The sequence below is a fragment of the Coenobita brevimanus genome, chromosome 101 (genome assembly GCF_032717465.1).
Source record: "Coenobita brevimanus isolate Jiangsu-jjx chromosome 101, ASM3271746v2, whole genome shotgun sequence".
NCBI lineage: Eukaryota > Metazoa > Arthropoda > Malacostraca > Decapoda > Coenobitidae > Coenobita > Coenobita brevimanus.
In genome coordinates this window covers 44,360,014-44,380,272 of record NC_137054.1, presented here as the reverse complement: position 1 = coordinate 44,380,272, position 20,259 = coordinate 44,360,014, and the positions used below count along the sequence as shown (strand labels likewise).

Here is a 20,259-nt window from a genome sequence, read left to right as displayed (position 1 = left end):
GTATCGTGTTTTTCCCCCCTCCCCCCCACCACTTCGGCCAGGCCAGCCTGGCTTTGATATATGGCAGCGCTCTGACTGCTCAGAACTGTAAATCTGCGCTTTCCTCTCACAAGCAGTTTATGCTAATAGGAAACGCTTGTTTCCCCAGTTGTCACACTAGCTTTTTTTCGCGCGGTTTGCCCCTGTTTAGTGTCAGTTTACCGTAGGCTTTCACAATGACATTATGGCGAGTTCCAGCTCTTCCGAGTCAGTGCGAGCGGCCAACAGGAACGAGAATAAAGTGACGGGCGTAAGGCAGAATAAAAGCGCGCCGCGGTGATCTTTTGGGAAGTAATATGATTGAAAATAATGTAGTATACGTGTTTTTAGCTGTGAAAATGGAAATGTTTGTTGAGTGACGGGAAGACTGCCGCCGCGCTGCATGTCGGCCATACGCTTCGTTGATTTTAGCCTTATTTTCAGTGCTTATTGTACACATACGGATTCCAAACTACCTGTACGTTGTAGTATAAAGTATACTGTGACAGAATGAGGCTGTGGTAGAGGGGAAACCGGGTTGCTGGAGGTGTGAAAGTGAAGATTTTGTTACCCAACTTTTGCAACTTTGCAAGTCTCCACAAGTCCTTCGGTAGTCCATGAAGGCTCAACACCTGTCTCTGGAGAAAGCTGAATGTAAGTACTATCTGCCATACCAAGTATAATGTTCTAGGTTTAATATTTTCCTACGGGTACTCAGACCGCGATCCTACCCCGCCACCCGGGGGTGGGGGGGGGTCGGCTGTCCATGGCCGCGTTTCGGGGGTTAATGAAAGAAAACCCCTGTGTACATGTCAATAAACACTTTATTTATAATTAAAGTATGAAAAAAATAGTTTAATTATGTAGGTGGATGGCCGCTCACACCGCTCGTCGCAGCTACACTCTCACCCTCCACCACCATTACAAGGATTTTCCTTCCCGTAACTTGTCCAGCAATTCTACCATCTCCAACAGGGTCATTACCTTCTTCTGGTGCTTTGGGGTGCCTTCAGGATATGTCTTGTCTGCTCTTTAGGGCCCATGGTAGATAAAATGATGGTGTCACGGAGAGATCAGCGAGTACAAGCACACACAAGCGTGGTCACAGTGAGAATGGGTTTCAGGACAATTCGCCGTCAATTCGCTGTCACAACAATAACAAGACAATTCGCCGTCAGGATGATTCCCCATCATTTATTTACATACTATAATAGTCTTTTAAATTCACCGTCAAGTCAATTCGCAGTCACAACAATAACAAGACAATTCGCTGTCAGGACTTTTCGCCGTCAGGACAATTCCCTGTCATTTATTTACATACTACAACAGTCTTTTAAATATACGAGTTTTGAAAGTGGTGGTGGTTTATTGTTTTTATAATAAATGTAGTGACATCTGTTGAGGCTCAGCCATATCTTTCCCCACGGTTTGCATCCACTATGGCCGATCAGAATAACACGTTGGATATTGTCATTATAGATGAATATATACTTGTACCTCTTCAGAGTCGTTTTAAAATATACCCAGGATGTTGTAGTACCCATGAAAATTAATGAAGACAGCTACGGGTGACGCTAGAATATAATTCAAAGTCGACTACAGCGAAATGGAAACACGTTAATTATTGGCTAAAAGTGCAATTTATAAATGATATCCAAAGCCTACGCTATTGAATGAACATAGACTTTGATAGATCCCCCTGAAAATTAGTTATTAAAGTATTAATTATTAAAAAATAAGTATATTTATAGAATGATGGGGAATCATCCAGGGTGTGAATTGTCCTGACGGGGAATCATCCATGTTTTGACGGCGAATTGACTTGATGGCGAATTATCTCGGAACCTGAGAATGAGAGAGCCTGCCGTGAGAGATTCAAAACAATGCAGGGGTGGTGCGGGTGGAACTGCGGGCGGTATGCAGCATGTGGCGCGTGATTTGAATGTGTTTCCATTTTTCTCTGTACTTCAAAAAAGGCGATTTGGTTTCCCTGGTGACAAACCGCGAACAATTGAAACTGCAAACAGAGGAACCGCAAGGACAGAGGGTCGACTGTATATATATATATATATATATATATATATATATATATATATATATATCATCATCATCAGTCGTTTGAGTATCCACTGCAGGACCGGCCTATCCCGACCGAAGTCGGGACGATACAGCCAATGTATCTCTACCGAGTGGCTTAGGCTGTCTAGTAGAGATTGTATGTAAGGTGAGAAGTCCTTGTTAGTGTAATTGTCGTGTTGGAGTGGCTTTGGATGTGTGTGTAGTCTGTGAACGAAGTGTAATCGGCCCGCGCAAGCCGACTGGGTGCAAGCATACTTTATAGTAAGCGACACTGGTTCAACCACAGCACCCCTGGCGTCCGCCAATGTAGTACATGGCCGGGTGAACACTCCCAAAGTTTATTACCCTGGCGGGGCACGAACCCTGGCTCACCCGTGTACGAAACGCACACTCTTACCATTTTACCACAGAGACTCCATATATATGTATATGTGTATATATATATATATATATATATATATATATACAGTAATCACTTTAATATCCGGACGCCCAATATCCGAACATCCCCACTATCCGGACATAAGAATGTTTCATACTGTACTTTTTTCCATACTATACTTACCTCATTTCACTCTTTATTGTCCTTTATTGGTGTGAATAGGGTGTTAGGAGCTAGGCATGTGCAGTAGGAAGGTGTTTTTCTGAGTTAGGCTAGGTTAGGGTCCATAAGTACCAGTCCAGGAGCCAGTCACCAGAATGTTTATTATTGTATGAACCTACTTCGAAACCCTCATTTTATGTTTCTTTTGCATTTATTTCAGTCATTTATGTGCCTTATTGGTGTGATTTGGGTCTTAAATAGGTGCTATGCATGTCCAGAGGGAGTTGTATAGGTGTTTCTCTGAGTTAGGGTCCATAAGTACAAATCCATAAGCTGGGGCCCAATATCCGGACAGAACCAATATCCGGACCTACCTATGGCTCTATTAGGTCGGATATTGGAGTGATTACTGTATATATATATATATATATATATATATATATATATTCTCTTATTTATTTATCGAAAAGTAAGTGAAGTCATTTTAGCAGATTTTCCTGGCTGGATCCTACCCTACTTTCATGACATCATTTACCGAGTCTGTGTGTGAGGTCACTTCTTGGGCTGACGAGTGATGTGACTAGGCAAAAAAAAAAAAAAAAAAAATGAGTATGATAAAAGTCATTTGCTCAGAAGGAGCTGTATGAATACTCTTGTTTAAAATACTGTAGGAATGGTAGGATGAAGTGTCAGTTTCCCAATTATTGATAAGAATGGATTATCATTTTGTTGGAAAGCCAGTTACCTACCAGCATATCTCTTTACTGTACTTAGTTTTATACATTGGACATTGTTCATCCAGAAAAACTCTGGATTTTGTATACTGTAGTGGATATATTCATATGCAAGTACACTGATTGTGTTAAATTGAGCATGTGTTTTTATCTCTGGTAAATTAGATTATCATGAATTTATAATGTTTTGTGGAGAGATATATATTGTTATGATAATTACAGCTGCTGAAAAAGAATGTGAGATATATATTGTTATGATAATTACAGCTGCTGAAAAAGAATGTGAGAGAGCGCTTAGGGTGCTCAAGAGGTCGACAGGGAGCAGCTGAAGTCAAGACTCACCCTTTCTTCAAGACAATAAATTGGAAGAGATTAGAGGCAGGCATGTGTGAGCCACCTTTTGTTCCAGACGTAAGTCAATATCAGTGGTGCAGTTTTTCTGTGTTTGGCATCATGTATGCCCATAATTTACTTGACCAGTTTGTTAGTATTTTTGTATGCTGACGAGGAGTCTACATGTGGTGTTGCTGTGCACTCTGCGTGGAGCAGCTTTGGTGTCCACCTAGGAGCCAAACTCTCTTGCATGCTGTATTTCCTTGCACCTTGCCATGGGAAGAACCATGGCTGAATTTGGGTGAAACACTGTTCTTTACACAGAGTGCTGGAACCTTACACAATGTAGGGATGTGGTTCTCAGCCTGGAGGGCACAAGGTCCAAAAGGAAAAGCATGATTTGCCTGAATAAGTCAGTGTTTATGAAAATGAACTTCTGATTGATATTCAGTCATTATTTTATCCCTGTGTCAACTTCTGAAGCTTTTTTTTTTTTTTTTTTTTTTTTAAATAAGTTTCTCTTCTCCTCTGTCCGTTGCGTGGCCACCTCTCCTTTCCTACTCTTCCTTGTTCTGGTCTTCTCAAGAACAAAATAACAGTTTCATGGTCTGCTAACAATGGCTAGGCCAGTTATCAGTTTTTAGAGTTTAAGAAGCCAAAAGATGTGTTGTTCTCAGGATTTGTTTCCATTTATTGGTCTTTACACGTTTAACCCTCTGCATTTTTATTGCCCACCTTTACCAGGGGGGAGCGACATTGTTTTTGCCCACCTCTGTGTGTCTGTTTGTGAGTGTGTGTGTGTGTGTGTGTGTGTGTGTGTGTATTTACCTATTTGTAGTATACAGGAATTGAGCAATGCTCGTGTTGTCCTGTCTCCATATCCACATTTATCAAGTTTACCTTTACACACATGAATGTTTTTCTCATGCACCACCTCTTTGTCTAAGTCGTTCCAAATATTTAAGTATTTACCTAATATACCTAATTGTGATATACACGGAATGTACTATGCTAGTTGGTTTCCGTCGCTGTTTCTCAATAAGTCAAATTTAACTTTAAACTCGTTTAAGTTTTTAGACTGGACGATCTCTTTGTCCAGGCTATTCCATAAGTCTATACTTCTGTAAGCAAAGCTATATTTCTTGGTATATCCTTCAAGCAGCTTGACTTTTACAATTTCATTCTGTGTCCTCTTGTTGCTCTCTTATCCCAAACAAACAGATCTTCTTTGTCAATTTCATCTACTCCCACCATGGTCCTGAACACTGCAATCATGTCTCCCCTCTTTCTCCTTTCCTCTAAGGAAGGCAAATCCAGTTTTGCCAGCCTCTCTCTGTATGACAGGTCCGTCAGACTGGGGACCATCTTGGTTGCTGTTCTTTGTATTCTCTCAATCTTGTTTATATCTTTCTTTTTGTGTGGGGACCACACTACCGCTGCATATTCTAACCTGGGGCGGATCATGGCCACTATCAATTTTTTCATCATCTCCTTATCCATATAATGAACTGCTACTCTTATGTTAGTCAGGAGTTTATAAGTCTTTCCAACTATCTTGTTAATGTGCCTTTCTGGTGACAAACTCTCTTGGACCAGCACTCCCAAATCTTTCTCTTCTCTCCTTTTTGTGATTAATTCATTACCCAACAAATAATTCAGTGATGGCCTTCTGGTACTTTTACCCATTTCCAATATTTTACATTACATTAAATTTCATTTCCCACGTCCGGCTCCAATCGTGTATCCTATCCAAATCCTCCTGCAGTATTTTACAATCCTCCTCAACCTCTACCTTCCTCAAGATCTATACATCATCAGCAAACAGACTTGCATAACTGTTCACTCCATCTACCTTATCATTTATGTAAATCAGGAACATTACTGTCACCAACACCGAGCCTTGAGGGACTCCACTTGTTACTTCCCTCCATCCAGACATCCTATCCTTTATTACTGTCCTCATTTATCTGTCTCTCAAAAAGTCTTTCATCCATTCCAGAAGTTTCCCCTTCAGTCCTCCTTTATATTCTAATTTCCACATTAGTCTCTTATGAGGTACCTTGTCAAAGGCCTTCTCCAAGTCTAAGTACACACAATCCACCCAACCATCTCTCTCCTGTACCACGTCAATCGCTCTTGAGTAAAAATTCAACAAGTTAGAAACACATGACCTTCCACTTCTGAATCCAAACTGACATTCAGCCAAAATATTCATCTCTTCCAGATATTTTATCCATCTGTCTTTCAGGATTCTCTCACACAATTTTGCGACCATGCTGGTTAGAGACACTGGTCTATAATTCAGGGGTTCTTCCCTGTTTCCTCCCTTGTAAATTGGTACCACATTTGCCCTCTTCCATTCTTGTAGCACTTTCCCCTCTTCCAGTGAGCATACGATTAAACTGTGGATTTTATCCGCCAGTTGTTCTCTGCATTCCTTCAGTACCCAATTAGAAATTCCATCAGGTCCTGGGGCTTTCCTTACATCTTAACTTTCCAGTAATTTATACATGTTGTGGTGTGGATGTGGATGTAATAGGAAGCGTTATTAGGAACACACTGAGGTGGTTTGGCCATGTGGAGAGGATGGAGGGTGGAAGACTGACGAAGAGAGTGTATGTGAGTGAGGTGGAGGGGGGAAGAGGGAGGGGGAGGCCGAGGATGAGATGGAGGGATGGGGTGGAGAGGTATATGAGAGAGGGGGGTGTGAGTTGGGAGCAGGGCAGTGAAATGGCGGGGGACAGGGCAACTTGGAGGCGATTTGTTTGTGGCCACCCCAAACGGGATTGAGGCATCTGGCAATAGATAGATAGATAGACATTTCTAATCACTCCCTCCCCTTCCACAAGCTCCTTTTCATTAGTGAAAACTGACTGGAAACGTTTGTTCATTATTTCTGCTTTCATTGCCGCATCTTTATAGACCTCTCCTTCTACTTTCAGTTTGGTGATTCCTTCCTTTTGTTTCAGTTTGCCATTAACAAATCTATAAAACAGTTTGGGTTCATCCTTGCATTTGTCTATTATACCTTTTTCAAAATTCCTTTCTTCTTCTCTACGTATTCTTGTGTATTCATTTGTTGTTCTTTTATATTCTTCCTTTTTTCTGTTGTTACCTCTCTTTCTCCAATTGTTCATGCCTTATCTCTCTCTTTTTTTGCTATCATTCACCTTCTATTAAACCAATCCTTTTTCCTGCTTTCTTTCCCTCTTACTCTTGGTACAAATTTTTCCACTCCCAAATTATAGAGGTCTAGAAAGATATCCCACTTCCTCTGTATCTCTCTTGTTTCTCTGAATTTTCTCCAATCCGCATTTTCAAGAAATGTTCTCAATCCTGTAAAATTTCCTTTTCCAAAGTTGTATCTTCCCTGTCTATGAAGCTCGTCTCTTGGCTCGACGTTCCCTATTATCATCTGGAACTCAATGACCATATGATCACTTTTTCCTAAAGGACAGAGATATTTCAGTGATATGTTACATCAGGTTCTTTGGTAAACAGTAAATCTAACCTTGCTGGTGTGTCCTCACCTTGAAACCGTGTCTCTTCTTTGACCCATTGCGTCATCACATTATTCATTATTATATTTAATAACATAGTGCCCCACGAATCCTCGCCACCTCCCGAGTACCATTCCTCCCAGGACCTCTTTATAATTTAAGTCATCCACCAAAATTATATTATTGCTTTTCTCAATTATTTTTTGTAAATTGCTAGCCATATCTGACAATATCTCCTGGTATTCGTCATCCTTCCATGCTTTCGTCTTAGGGGGAACATACACTACCGCCATCTCTCTCTTAACATTCTCTCCAGTTTCTAATTTCATAAATATCACTTCAGCCCTGCCTTCTCCCATTTCCACGGTATCTACATTTATGTTGTTCTTCACTGCTATCATCACTCCTCCTCCCGTTTTTTCTTTCCTGTCTTTTCTCCACAGTTTGTATTTACCATCTCCCAAATGAACATCAATATCTTCTCTCAGTTTGGTCTCTACTAAGCACATGACATCAGGTTCATGTTCTCTGAAGAAATCGTTAATTTCGAGCCTTGTCGATATGAAACCATCAACATTAGTGTATATCACCTTCAAATTATTTTTGACGTTTTTTTTATACCCTCTTCTCTCCTACTCTTTGTCCGTACCACTTCCTCAACTTTTGATCTTTCACAGCCATCCCCCTTAGTTTCCTTCATTTTTCTACCTATCTATTTATTGCCAGATGCCTCAATCCCGTTTGGGGTGGCCACAAATAAATCGCCTCCAAGTCGCCCTGTCCCCCACTATTTTACTGCCGTGCTCCCAACTCACACCCCCCTCTCTCATATACCTCTCCACCCCATCCCTCCATCTCATCCTCGGCCTCCCCCTCCCTCTTCCCCCCTCCACCTCACTCACATACACTCTCTTCATCAGTCTTTCACCCTCCATCCTCTCCACATGGCCAAACCACCTCAGTGTGTTCCTCATAACGCTTCCTATCACATCCAAATCCACACCACAACGCTCCTTTATATCCTCATTCATCAGCCTCTCTCTCCATGTGACTCCACAGGCTCCTCTTAAATAACTTGTTTCCACTGCTCTCACTCTTGACTTGTGTCCTTCCAACAACGTCCAAGCTTCACTTCCATACGTTAGAGTTGGTATCACAATACTGTCATGTAGTAACTTTTTCACTTCCATGCTCACTTCCCTGTTTCTTATCACTGCTTTCAAAGAACCAGCAACCTTTCTTCCCTGCTGTACCCTTTCAAGCACTTCATCCTCCAAACCTCCATCCTTACTCATCACACTACCCAAGTACTTAAACGTACTCACATTTTCCAATTCCTCACCATCCAACCTCTCTGTACATTCACTGACTTCACCTCTGTGAAAGACCATCACTTTACTCTTCCCTACATTCACCTTTAGATTCCGTTTCTTACACACTCTCCCAAACTCATCCACCAAGCCTTGCAGCTCCCCTTCGTCTTCACTCATCAACACAGTGTCATCTGCAAACAACAGTACAGGGAGTTTCCAAACACTATCCTCTCTCACCAGGGCCACTCCAACATCCACTACCCTACCTTGTACCTCTTTTATTACCCCATCCATGTACAGATTGAACAACCATGGAGACATAACACATCCCTGTTTCAAACCAGCTTTCAGAGAGAAAAATTCACTTAGTTCACCATCCACACGCACTGCAGCCTTCGCACCATCGTACATACTACTCCAAATATTCTTAACACTTTCCACAATCCTTGTCTATCCACCTTGTCATATGCTTTCTCCAAATCCATGAAAGCCGCATACAACTTCTTTCCCTTCTCTAGAAACTTATCCACTAAAGATCTAAGAATGAATATCTGATCTACACAACCTCTTCCCTTCCTAAAGCCTCCCAGTTGTTCTCCAACTAATTTCTCAGTTCTTTCTCTAACTCTGTCAATAAGTATCCTACCATATACTTTTCCTATTATACTAAGAAGACAAATGCCCCTATGATTACCACACACTTCTTTTTCCCCTTTTCCTTTGTACAAGGGAATAATTATACCTGACTTCCAATCCTCCGGGACTGTACCTTCCTCCCAGGCCAATCTGCACATCTTCCACATCCATTCTACTACTATCTCTCCCCCATGCTTCAGCATTTCACCACACACTCCATCAATTCCTGGGGCTTTCCCTGATTTGACTTTCTTCATTGCTTCCACAACTTCTATCCTACTGATTTCTTCCTGTCTTCTCACCTCCCTCCTTCTCCCAGCCATTCCCCAGCCACTTATACTCGCATTACTTCCATCCTCTTCGTTCAACAAATCCTTAACCCCTAAAACGCGGATCGTCGCTTTTGCGACGGTCGGCCCAAAGGGCAAGACGGCGGGTCGTTGCGTTTGCGATTTGAGTTAATTTTGAATAACCGCGGGCAAGCAGGCTCAAGCTGGTATTGTCTCTCAGTCCCGCCACCCGTGAGCTACTTTTAGCACACTTGACCTTTGTATTACTGACCTCGGTTGTTGCCAAGTCTCATTTTTTTTACCCACGGACGCACCGATGCGCGGCCCTCCCTCGTCGTGCGATATGGCAACGCGCGGATGGCTGATACGTGTCAATCTGCGCCGTCATCTCGCAAGCACTTTTTGCTATTGGGAAACGCTTGTTTCCCCAGTTGTCACACTGTCATTTTTTCGCGCGGTTTGCCCCAGATTAGCGTCAGTCCACGCAAATCTGCCACGGTGACACCATGTCAGGCTCTAGCTCTTCTAGTTCCGTGCCTTCTAGCCCTCCAAAAAAGGGTTTTGTTACCTCTACGCCCTTCAAAACTTTACAAGTGACTACCAAGGGGCTAAGTGACTCGGCCATAGCATCTGAACTGTTGAAAGCCTCTATGGACTACGGCAGTGACGTGGGTGTTTTGTCTAGCCTGGCTGAATCAGAGACACAATCGAGTGTCTCTGAAGTGATGATTTCTGTGCCCGAGGAAACTGTGACTGTGCCCAGCACCTCTACAGGGAAGGCCCCGGTGAAAAGGGGCCTCGAATATGGAAAGGGAGAGAAAAGGAAGAGGAGCGGAGACAGCAGTGCACCGCCATTGTCCACTACGCCACGCCACACCACCGCAAGCCCGCCACGTTCTCCCAGCCCTCTTCTCTCGTCCTCCTCGTCTGCTGTCCTGTCTCCTGAGTCATCGGAGTCTCCATCACCACCGAAAAAGGGAAGTAGACGAGCAATGTTACGTATGAGAGGTTATCGTAGGCCTAGTGTTTGTGTGAGTAAAGTTAAGTCCCCTAGGCTAACTCCCACTAGGCAACTCAGGAGTCACGCCACCGCGGGTGACCTTGACCCAAGCGATAATCTCCCTCCAACCACCACCACCACCACCACAACACCAACACGGCCTTGGATAACCTCTCCCTTACCTACTATTGCCTAGCCTGCCTCACCCACTCCCACACGACCTGCCTCACCCCCCGCCGCCCCAAGCACCTCCCAGCCTAGGCAGGGAACTTTAGATGCTTTTGTGTGGTCAGAGGGATCAGATTTTGTGCCTGAAGATCTGCCCTTTGACGAAAGTGAGTGTGGACTTCAGGCTGACTTCCCTGTGGACGACGATGGTGAATGTGTTGACTACCTGTTGGCCTTCCTTGACGATTTGACGAGGTTATGGAGCACATCTGTACCGAGACCAACAGGTACGAGGGGCAATGTGCGCCAATTCGCGAAGAAGAAGGTGAGGCTGCGACGCCATCCACGTCGCGGATGGCATCATGGGTGCCTTTGACGATCCGCGAGCTTTTTGTATTTATTGCCTTGATGTTGCTTATGCCGCACAACTGGAAGCATAAGTTGGAAGAGTACTGGGGTTCCGACGAGCTGTGCCCAACACCAATATTCAATAAATACATGAGCCGCGATCGTTTTAGGCAGCTGATGACTTATCTTCACTTCGCGAATAATGATGAGCCTTCCCAAACTGACCCATTATGGAAAGTGAGGGGAATCCTGAACATGATCAAAGATAAGTTTACGAGGTTCTTGCGCCCTTTCAAGAAAGTCGTGATTGACGAGTCTTTGGTATTGTTCAGGGGCCGTCTTCGGTTCGTCCAGTACATTCCAAGCAAACGCCACCGCTTTGGAATCAAGTTTTTCGTGCTGTGCGACTGCAAGACGGGGTTCATCCTTGACTTCGTCATCTACACCGCCAGCAATGTCGACTTGGATAAGACTGACCCCCTTGGATTCTCTGGTTCTGTGGTGAAAGTGCTTTTGGAAAAGTACTTTGGCGAGAATCATGTCCTGTATACGGACAATTATTATACAGCTCCAAAACTCGCCAAGTACCTTTCTGAACACGGCGTCGGCTCCTGTGGCACTGTCAGAAGTAACAGGGCACATTACCCTGCCTTCCCAGAGGCTGAAAAGTCAAAGCGGGGAGACGTGCACCTGAAGAAATCTGACAAGATGCTTGCGATCAGGTGGCATGATAAGAGAGTCGTGAACATGCTCACCACAGTACACAAGGGTGAAATGCTGGCAACAGGGAAGGTCGACAGAAGGACTGGCGAGCCTGTGATGAAGCCTGATGCTGTAATTGACTATAACGTCAATATGCGGCTGGTGGACAAGTCGGATATGATGATTGGAGAGATTGACTGTCTGAGGAAAAATCGTCGTTGGTACAGGAAGGTGTTCTTGCACTTGATTGACATGTGCATGTTGAACGCCTTCATCCTGTATAAAATCAAGAACAGGAAGCCAGCCAACTACTCTCTCAGAAGATTCTCCAAGACTTGTGTCTACCAGCTGCTTCAGCGTTATGGCCAGGTGCTTTCAACAGGTCCCAAACGCCACCCTCACACACCTCCAGACCGCCTACAGTGTATGGCCTACCTTCAGCGACACCGCCTGGAGCCACTGCCAGCCACTGCAAAGAGGGGGAAAGCACTGAGGAGGTGTCATGTGTGCAGCCACACTACCAGGCAGGAAAGAACTTTTAGGCGCACCTCCTTGCAGTGCAAAGAGTGCAAAGTTCCCCTCTGTGCTTACCCGTGTTTTTTCGACTACCACAGCCTAAGTAGATTTTGAAAATAAGGGTAAAAATATTGGGAAAAATACTGAGAGTGACAGTGATAATATTGTTTAGTTTTCTTTTACGTGCTGACAGTGACAGCTTGATGAGTGTAAATTAGTGTATGTACTTGTAAAAGCACTGACAGTTACAGTGTTTTTTGTTGTAAATAATTGTACATAGTAATCATATAAGTATTGCGAGTGACAGTCACTCCAGTGTAAAAAGATAAAAGCATATTTTCCTATTCTATGTTCTGAAAGTAAAAGTTTTTTGTGTATAAAATATTATTTTTATAACACTGGACAGTGACACTGATGAATAAGGCAAAAAAAAAAGATACAGTGAAAGTGAGCGATAGAAATGAAGTGCGAGTGGCCGACAGGAGCGAGAATAAAGTGCCTGCCGTAAGGCTGAATAAACTCGGCGCCGCGGTGGTCTTCCCTCATTCCCAGTCCACAATACTGGCAGTGACATTGATTTTTATTACCGTAATAGTGACAGGCAAACGTTTGCGAAGTCCTATGATGGAAAAAAAGGAGTATACGTGTTTTTTGCCGAGAAAAGGCAAATGTGACAATATTGACGGGAAGATCGCCACCGCGCTGCATGTCGGCCGTGCGCTCCGTCCATTTTAGCCTTATTTTCAGTTCTTATTTACAAATACGGATTCCAAACAACCTGTACGTTGTTGTATAAAGTGTACTGTGACAGATTGAGGCTGTGGTAGAAAGAAAACCGGGTTTCTGGAGGTGTGAGAGTGAAGACTTTGTTACCCAACTTTGCAAGTCTTCACAAGTCCTTGGGTAGTCAACGAAGGCTCAACATGTGGCTCAGGAGATAGCTGAATGTAAGTAATATATGCCTTAAAAATTTTAATGCTCTAGGGTTAATCTATGATTTTTGGCTAATATTTTTCCACAGGTACTCAGACCCCGCTACAACCCCGCCACAGGGGGGGGATCGCGCGTACACAGCCACGTTTTAGGGGTTAAAGTGTTCTCTCCATCTGCTCACTTTTTCTCCCTTTTCCACTAGTAATCTACCATTTTTATATTTCACTCCCCTGCTAACATCACTTCCACCCTGTCTTACTCTTTTCACCTCTTTCCTGACCATTTTCTTACAGTCCCTCCACTTTACACACAAATTCCTTCCAAATTCCTCATCCACTCTCTTCTTACTTTCTCTTAGTAATCTTTTCACCTCTCTCTTTCTTTCTACATATAACTCTCTCTTCCGCCTCTCAACTTCTTGCACGCCCCTATTTCTCATCCATTCATTGTATGCTTTCTTCTTTTGTGCCACAGCCTGTTTCACCTCTTCAGTCCACCACGCTGTTCCTTGCACCCCCCTCCGTCTTCTCTTCCTTCCACACACCACATCACATGCTGCACATATTTTTTCTGTAAATATCCTACACACACCTTCCATGTCTCCCATCTGCTCCAATTCATATTTGCCCAATCGTTCCTCAACTTCTCTCTTATAGTCTGCCATTTTCTCATCCACTTGTAACCTTTCCACTCTCCTTGCAACTACTCCTTCCTCTCGTCTTTCCCTTCTTCTATTCCTCCATCTTACTTGAATTCTAATTCTGGTCACCACCAAGTAGTGGTCAGAAAGTCCACTCCCCCAACCTGTATAAACTCTTGCATCCATTACACATCTTTGCATCCTTTCATCCACACACACATAATCAATCATTGCCTTCCTTTCGTTCAGTTCACCACCCACCCTTCTCATCACTCGCCATGTATACCTGTGGATCATTTTATGCCTGAAGAGGGTATTTGCTATCACCAACCCCCTCCCAGCACAAATGTCCACTAACGCACTCCCATTCTCATGTATCTCAGCAGGCACACCCCACTCACCAACTATTTCATCCACCTTCACATTCCCAACTTTACCATTCATATCACCAATCAAAAACACTCTCTCATTCCTTCCAAACTTATCCATGCACACTTCTACATTTGTCCAGAACTCTTCTCTCACTCTTCTAGCACGATCTTGCGTTGGCGCATACACACACACAATCGCCCACATTTGTATTCCAACTTTCAACTTAACCCACACAATCCTTGACCCAACTGATCCATACTGTCTTATGCTCCTCTTCCATCTTTTAGTTACAACTATACATACTCCTTCCTTTGCCCTCTCATTCTCACCTACTCTTGCACATATACCCCATCCATACTCCCATTCTCTCACACTTTCTCCTCTCCATTTTGTTTCAGTTATTCCACATACATCCACTTTCGCACCCTCAAGTACCTGGACAATCTCTCTCTCTTTCACCTCATCATTCACTCCCCTTACATTCCAGGTTCCAATAACCATGTCCTTTGTCCGGTCCTTGGTCGTCATTGTTTGGTCAGTCCTTGTCCGAGGCTTATTGTTTGTTTTTTTGGTTAGTTGTTTTCTGGGGAGGGGCACTAATCCTCTGCCAACCCTTTTAGTCACGTTTTACGACAAGCAGGGATACTGGGAGAGTATTCTTGAAAAACCCCAGGTCACTTTAAGTATCTCATTTATTACACTTTCTGATGTAAACTTGACTCTCATTGGTCTTGTTTCCCCTTTCTTATAAGGCCCTATCCTCCTTACTCCCTCAATTTCTTTTACCCACTTGTCTCCTTCACGGTCAATCTTGCCTACTTTTCCTCTCACCAGGTTCGTGTCTCTCTCGAGTCTCACGAACCTAACCTTTTCTTCATCTTCCCTGTTTCCAAATACCACACATCTGTTTCTTTCTACAGTTTCTCTCACTATTTTCTCTTTTTTCTTCAGTATTTTCACTACATTTTCTTCCATTTTTTTCTTGTTCATTTCCCTTTCTTCCTGGATGATTTCTCTTAAGCTGACCACTTCTTTCTGTTCTTCTTCTACGTGTGCCCATTTTGCCTTGTGTGTGTGTGTGTGTGTGTGTGTGTGTGTGTGTGTGTATACCTAGTTGTGATATACAGGAAATGAGCTACGCTCATGGGGTCCTATCTCTGTATTTCAGTAAGTCAGAGTTTGCTCTGAACTCATTTAAGTTTTTAGACTGGATGATCTCTTTGTCCAGGTTACTCTACAGGTCTGTGCATCTATATGGAAAACTACGTTTCTTGATATCCTTCAGTCAACTTGGCTTTTTCAGTTTCATTCCGTTTCCTCTTGTTACTCTCCCATCCCATACAAACAGATCTTCTCTGTCAATTTTATCTACTCCCATCATGGCCCTGAACACTGCAGTTGCAACCCCTCTCTCTCTTCCTTCTTCTAAAGAAGGCAGATCTAGCTTTTCCAGCCTTTCCCTGTGTGACAGATCTTCCAGGCCAGGGACCATCCTGGATGCTGTTCTTTGTGTTCTCTCGATATTGTTTATATCTTTCCTTTAATGTGGGGATGACATAGCTGCCACATATTCCAACCTGGGGTGGATCATGGCCACTGTCAGTTTTTTCTTCATCTCCTCGTCCATGTAATGACATGCTACTCTTTTGTTAGTCAAGAGATTATACATCTCTCTGACTATCTTTTAAAGTGTTTTTCAGGTGACAGATTATCCTCGACCAGCACTCCCAAGTCCTTCTCGTCTCTTGCTTTTGTGATTAGTTCATTACCCATCAAATAATTCAGTGATGGTCTATTGGTACTTTTACCCGTTTCCAACATTTTACATTTTTTCATGTTGAATATCATTTCCCACATCTGGCTCCACTCATGAATCCTATCCATGTCCTCTTGCAGCATTTTACAGTTTTCTTCGACTTCTACTTTCCTCATGATCTTTGCATCCTCAGGAAACAGACTTACATAACTGTTCATTCAATCTTCCATATCGATTATGGAAATCAGGAACATTACTGGCGCTAACACCGAGCCCTGTGGGACTCCACTTGCTACTTCCCTCCATCCAGATATCTTGTCCTTTATTACTGTCTTCATTGTCTTTCTCTCAAGAAATCTCTCATCGACTTCAAGAGGTTCCTCTTTAGTCCTCCTATTTGTTCCAATTTCCACATTACTCGCTTGTGGGGTACCTTATCAAAGGCTTTCTCCAGATCTAAATACAAACAATCCACCCAACTTTCTCTCTCATGTTGCATTCCAATCGCCCTTGGATAGAAGCTTAGCAAGTTGGAAACACATGACCTTCCAATTTTGAATCCAAACTGACTTTCTGCCAGTATGTCCATCTCCAGATAATTTATCCATATGTCATTCAGGATTCTCTCAGACAGTTTTGCGGCCAAGGTGGTCAAAGACACTGGTCTGTAATTCAGGGGTTCTTCCTTGTTCCCTCCCTTATAAATTGGTATCACATTGGCCCACATCCATTTTTTTTTTTTATATATAAATAAATAACAGAATGGAGGAAGGAAAAACAAATGAGTAAAAAAAGAAAATAATCCATACACCAGATTAATGGTGTCCTCTTCATAAAATATCTGTAACAGTTAGACTTGAACAGTTGTGGCTTGAAATTTGGAGGGAAACAACTCTGGGGAAGCGAGTTCCAGAGAGATGCAGTTCGGGGAATGAAAGAATTCTGAGAGGCAGAAGTTCTGCAATATGGCTGAGTGACATTCCAGTCACGAGCGCTACCAGATGCCCGTGTAGCACGAGGGAAGGCATGGAGAGGTGGCATCATGGACGCAACTTTGTCTGAGCATTTGCCAAAAAAATATCTGTAAAATAATGTAAGGGAGACAACATTCCTTCTTACTTGCAGGGGAGGTAGTTTATATGTAATGCCAGGGTTGTTAATGATTCTAACAGCTTTGTTCTGAATTTTGTCTAGTTGTCTTAATGCAACCTCTCCACAACCATTCCACAAGGGTGAGCAATATTCAAGCTGAGAGCGCACATGACTCTTATAAATTATAGCTAACTGCTCATCGGCGAAGAAGTTACGGACTCTGTACAATAATCCAAGTTTCTTTGAGGCGGTTTTAGCAAGTGATCTGACATGAGAGGTCCAGCTGAGGGCACTATTAAGTGAGACGCCAAGAATTTCAATACTTTTGGAGATGGGAATATTAGTAGCACTGAAGGTAATGTACGAATCTGGCAATATCTGTCTATTAGTAAACTGTACAGTATATATTTAGTTTTACTAGCATTAAAAGAGACAAGGTTGTTTTGTCTCCATTCACTGATTGTAGATAGATCTTGATTTATGGAGATGGGTGTACTGAGTTGAGAGGTGGAGATATTAGACTTTGTAAATGGATGTCTGAGTGTGATTGAACTATTTAGTGTTGAGTCATCTGCATATGAGTGAATGGGATTGTGGGTGACAGATAAAAGATCATTAATATGAACCAGAAATAGGGTTGGTGCCAGAACTGATCCCTGCGGCACGCCGGCGTTTATTGAGTGGAATTTGGAATATACATCATCTACTTTTACTCTTATATTCCTGCCTCTAAGATATGAAGAAATCAAAGGAACAAAAGACGTTAGTCCATAGCAAGGGAGTTTGGACAGCAGGGAACGGTGTCATACTCTGTCGAAAGCTGTAGAGATATCAAGAGCTACTGCATGAGTTTCTCCAGAAAGATCAATTGATTGATGGATGGTATGAGTTAAGAGATTGAGTGTGTCAATGGTGGATCTTTCGTGGCGAAAACCATATTGTCTATCACTAATTAAGTTGTTGGATTCAAGATGTTTAACAATGTGCTTATTAGTTAAAGTTTCAAATACCTTACCAAGAGAAGATGTGACAGCTATTGGTCTGTAATTGGAGGGGTCAGACAAACTTCCTTTCTTCGGAACTGGGTGGATATTGACTTCTTTCCACGAATTTGGGAATAGAGCAGTACGTATGCATAGTCCGAATAATTTAGCTAGGAGAGAGGCAAGTTCAGGGGAACACTTTTTCTAAACAATTGGCGGAATTCCATCTGAGCCTGGAGCTTTGTTGGTAGGTAAATTGTCTAGGATGGATTTTATGTATCTTGTCTGTATTTTAAGTGGGTCAATTTTGGGAGAATCAAGTTCCAGTACTGGGACATTCTGGCTGGTATCATCTATGGTGCAAGGCACTTTCCCTTCTTCCAAAGAACACACAACCAAATCACAAATTTTATCCACCTGTTGTTCTCTGCATTCCTTTAGTATCCAATTGGAGATCCCTTCTGGCCCTGGAACCTTGCTCACATCTTGAGCTTCAAGTAATTTGTACACTTCTTGCACTTCAACATTTACAACTTTTAACACCACATTTCTAGTCACTCTCTCCTCCTCCACAAAATCACTTTCTGTAGTGAAGACTGAAAGCATTTGTTCTTTATTTCAGCTTGCATAACTGATTCTTTTTAGACATTTCTTTCTAATTTCAACCTATTGATTCTTTCCTTTTGTTTCAGTTTGCCATTAATAAGCCTGTAAAACAATTTAGGTTCTTGCTTACATTTGTCAGTTACAGTGGGCTCGCACAAGTGAGTGGATGGGCAGTTCACAACCTCACACACTATGATTTCGCATACTGTGAATACATAATCTTATGAGAAAAATAATATGGTGGGACCCCCTCAAACCTTGATATTTTTTTTAACCTTAGAAACATAATAAAGGGAAAGTTTTTAAGACACATACTACAGATACAGCTTAAATAACTAAAATATAGTCGGTCACCTTAAAAACAGTAGATGACAGGCCCGATGGACCTAAATAGCAGAGGTTCAGAGGCGCAGCAACACACTTAGAGTGCCCCCATCACACTGGTTGCTGCATCAACACTTTCCTCTTCATAACTAGACTCCTCTTGAACACCTTCCCCACGAGCCTCTAGCACAGTCACTTCAGCCAAAAACCCCTCGAAGTCCAATGTTGACACGCCGTGTGGGGGGAGGGGGTCACATAATCTGGGAAAATAGCGGTTTTGGGCTACTCTTTGCCTCTGCCTCGCATATTGTGGACTAAACTCGCACATTCAAAGTTTTATGGTTATGATTTTGGTCACTCGTGTACTACGTGATTTGTGCACTGTGATCACACGTACTGTGTGAGCCTCTGTATACCTTTTCCAAAATTTCTTTTTTCCACTCTACATATTCTTGTATTTTCATTTCTAGTTCCTTTATGTTCTTCCTTTGTTCTGTCATTACCTCTCTTTCTTCTTTTGGTCCATGCCTTATCCCTTTCTATTTTTGCGGTCATACACTTGTTGTTTAACCAGTCATTTCTCCAAATCTCTTTCCCACTGACTTCTGGCACATACTTTTCCACACCTGTATTACAGAAGTCTAGAAAGGTATCCCACTTCTTCTGTATCTCTCTTGTTTCCCTGAATTCCCGCCAATCTACTTCTTCGACAAATTTTCCCAATCCCGTAAGTTTCCCAAAGCTGTATCTTCCATGCCTGTATAGTTCATCTCTTGTCTCCCTATTTCCTTCTGTTGTCTGGAACTCTATCGCTACATGATCACATTTTCTTATGGGACACAGATATTTCAGAGCTTCAGCTGCATCAGGTTCTTTGGTTAGAATTAAATCTAGTCTTCCTGGTGTGTCACCCCCCTAAATCTTGTCTTTTCTTTGACCCACTGGGTCATTACATTATCCATTGCTATATTTAACAGCATACTGCCCCACAAATCTTCACTACTTCATGAGTCCTACTCCTCCCATTTTACCTTTTTACATTTAAAGTCACACATCAGGATTATATTGTTGCTTTTCTGAATCACTTTCTGTAGGTATCTAGCTATGTCTAATAACATCTGTTTTTTCTCCTCATTCCATGCCCTTGTCTTGGGGGGGACATTTGTTACTGTGATGTCTCTCTTGCCTTTCCCTCTGGATTCTAGTATCATGTTTATCACTTCAGCCCTACCCTCTCCTAGTTCCACATTATCCACATTTATTTTATTCTTCATTGCAGGCAACACTCCTTCCATTTTTTCTTTTGCATTTCCTATCTCCCATTTGGATTTCAGTATTCTCTCTGAGCATGGTCTCTTCAGAGCACATAATG

General features: G+C 42.6%; 1 protein-coding gene across 1 annotated transcript in view; it reads left to right on the top strand.

Moving 5' to 3' along the window:
* Positions 1-20,259, top strand: part of LOC145414965 (G protein-coupled receptor kinase 2-like) — an 854,061-nt gene that overhangs the window by 677,762 nt on the left and 156,040 nt on the right. The window contains exon 10 of the mRNA XM_080284376.1: positions 3,643-3,786. Coding sequence (XP_080140502.1) covers positions 3,643-3,786 — 144 coding nt within the window. The remainder of the gene's footprint in view (positions 1-3,642; positions 3,787-20,259) is intronic.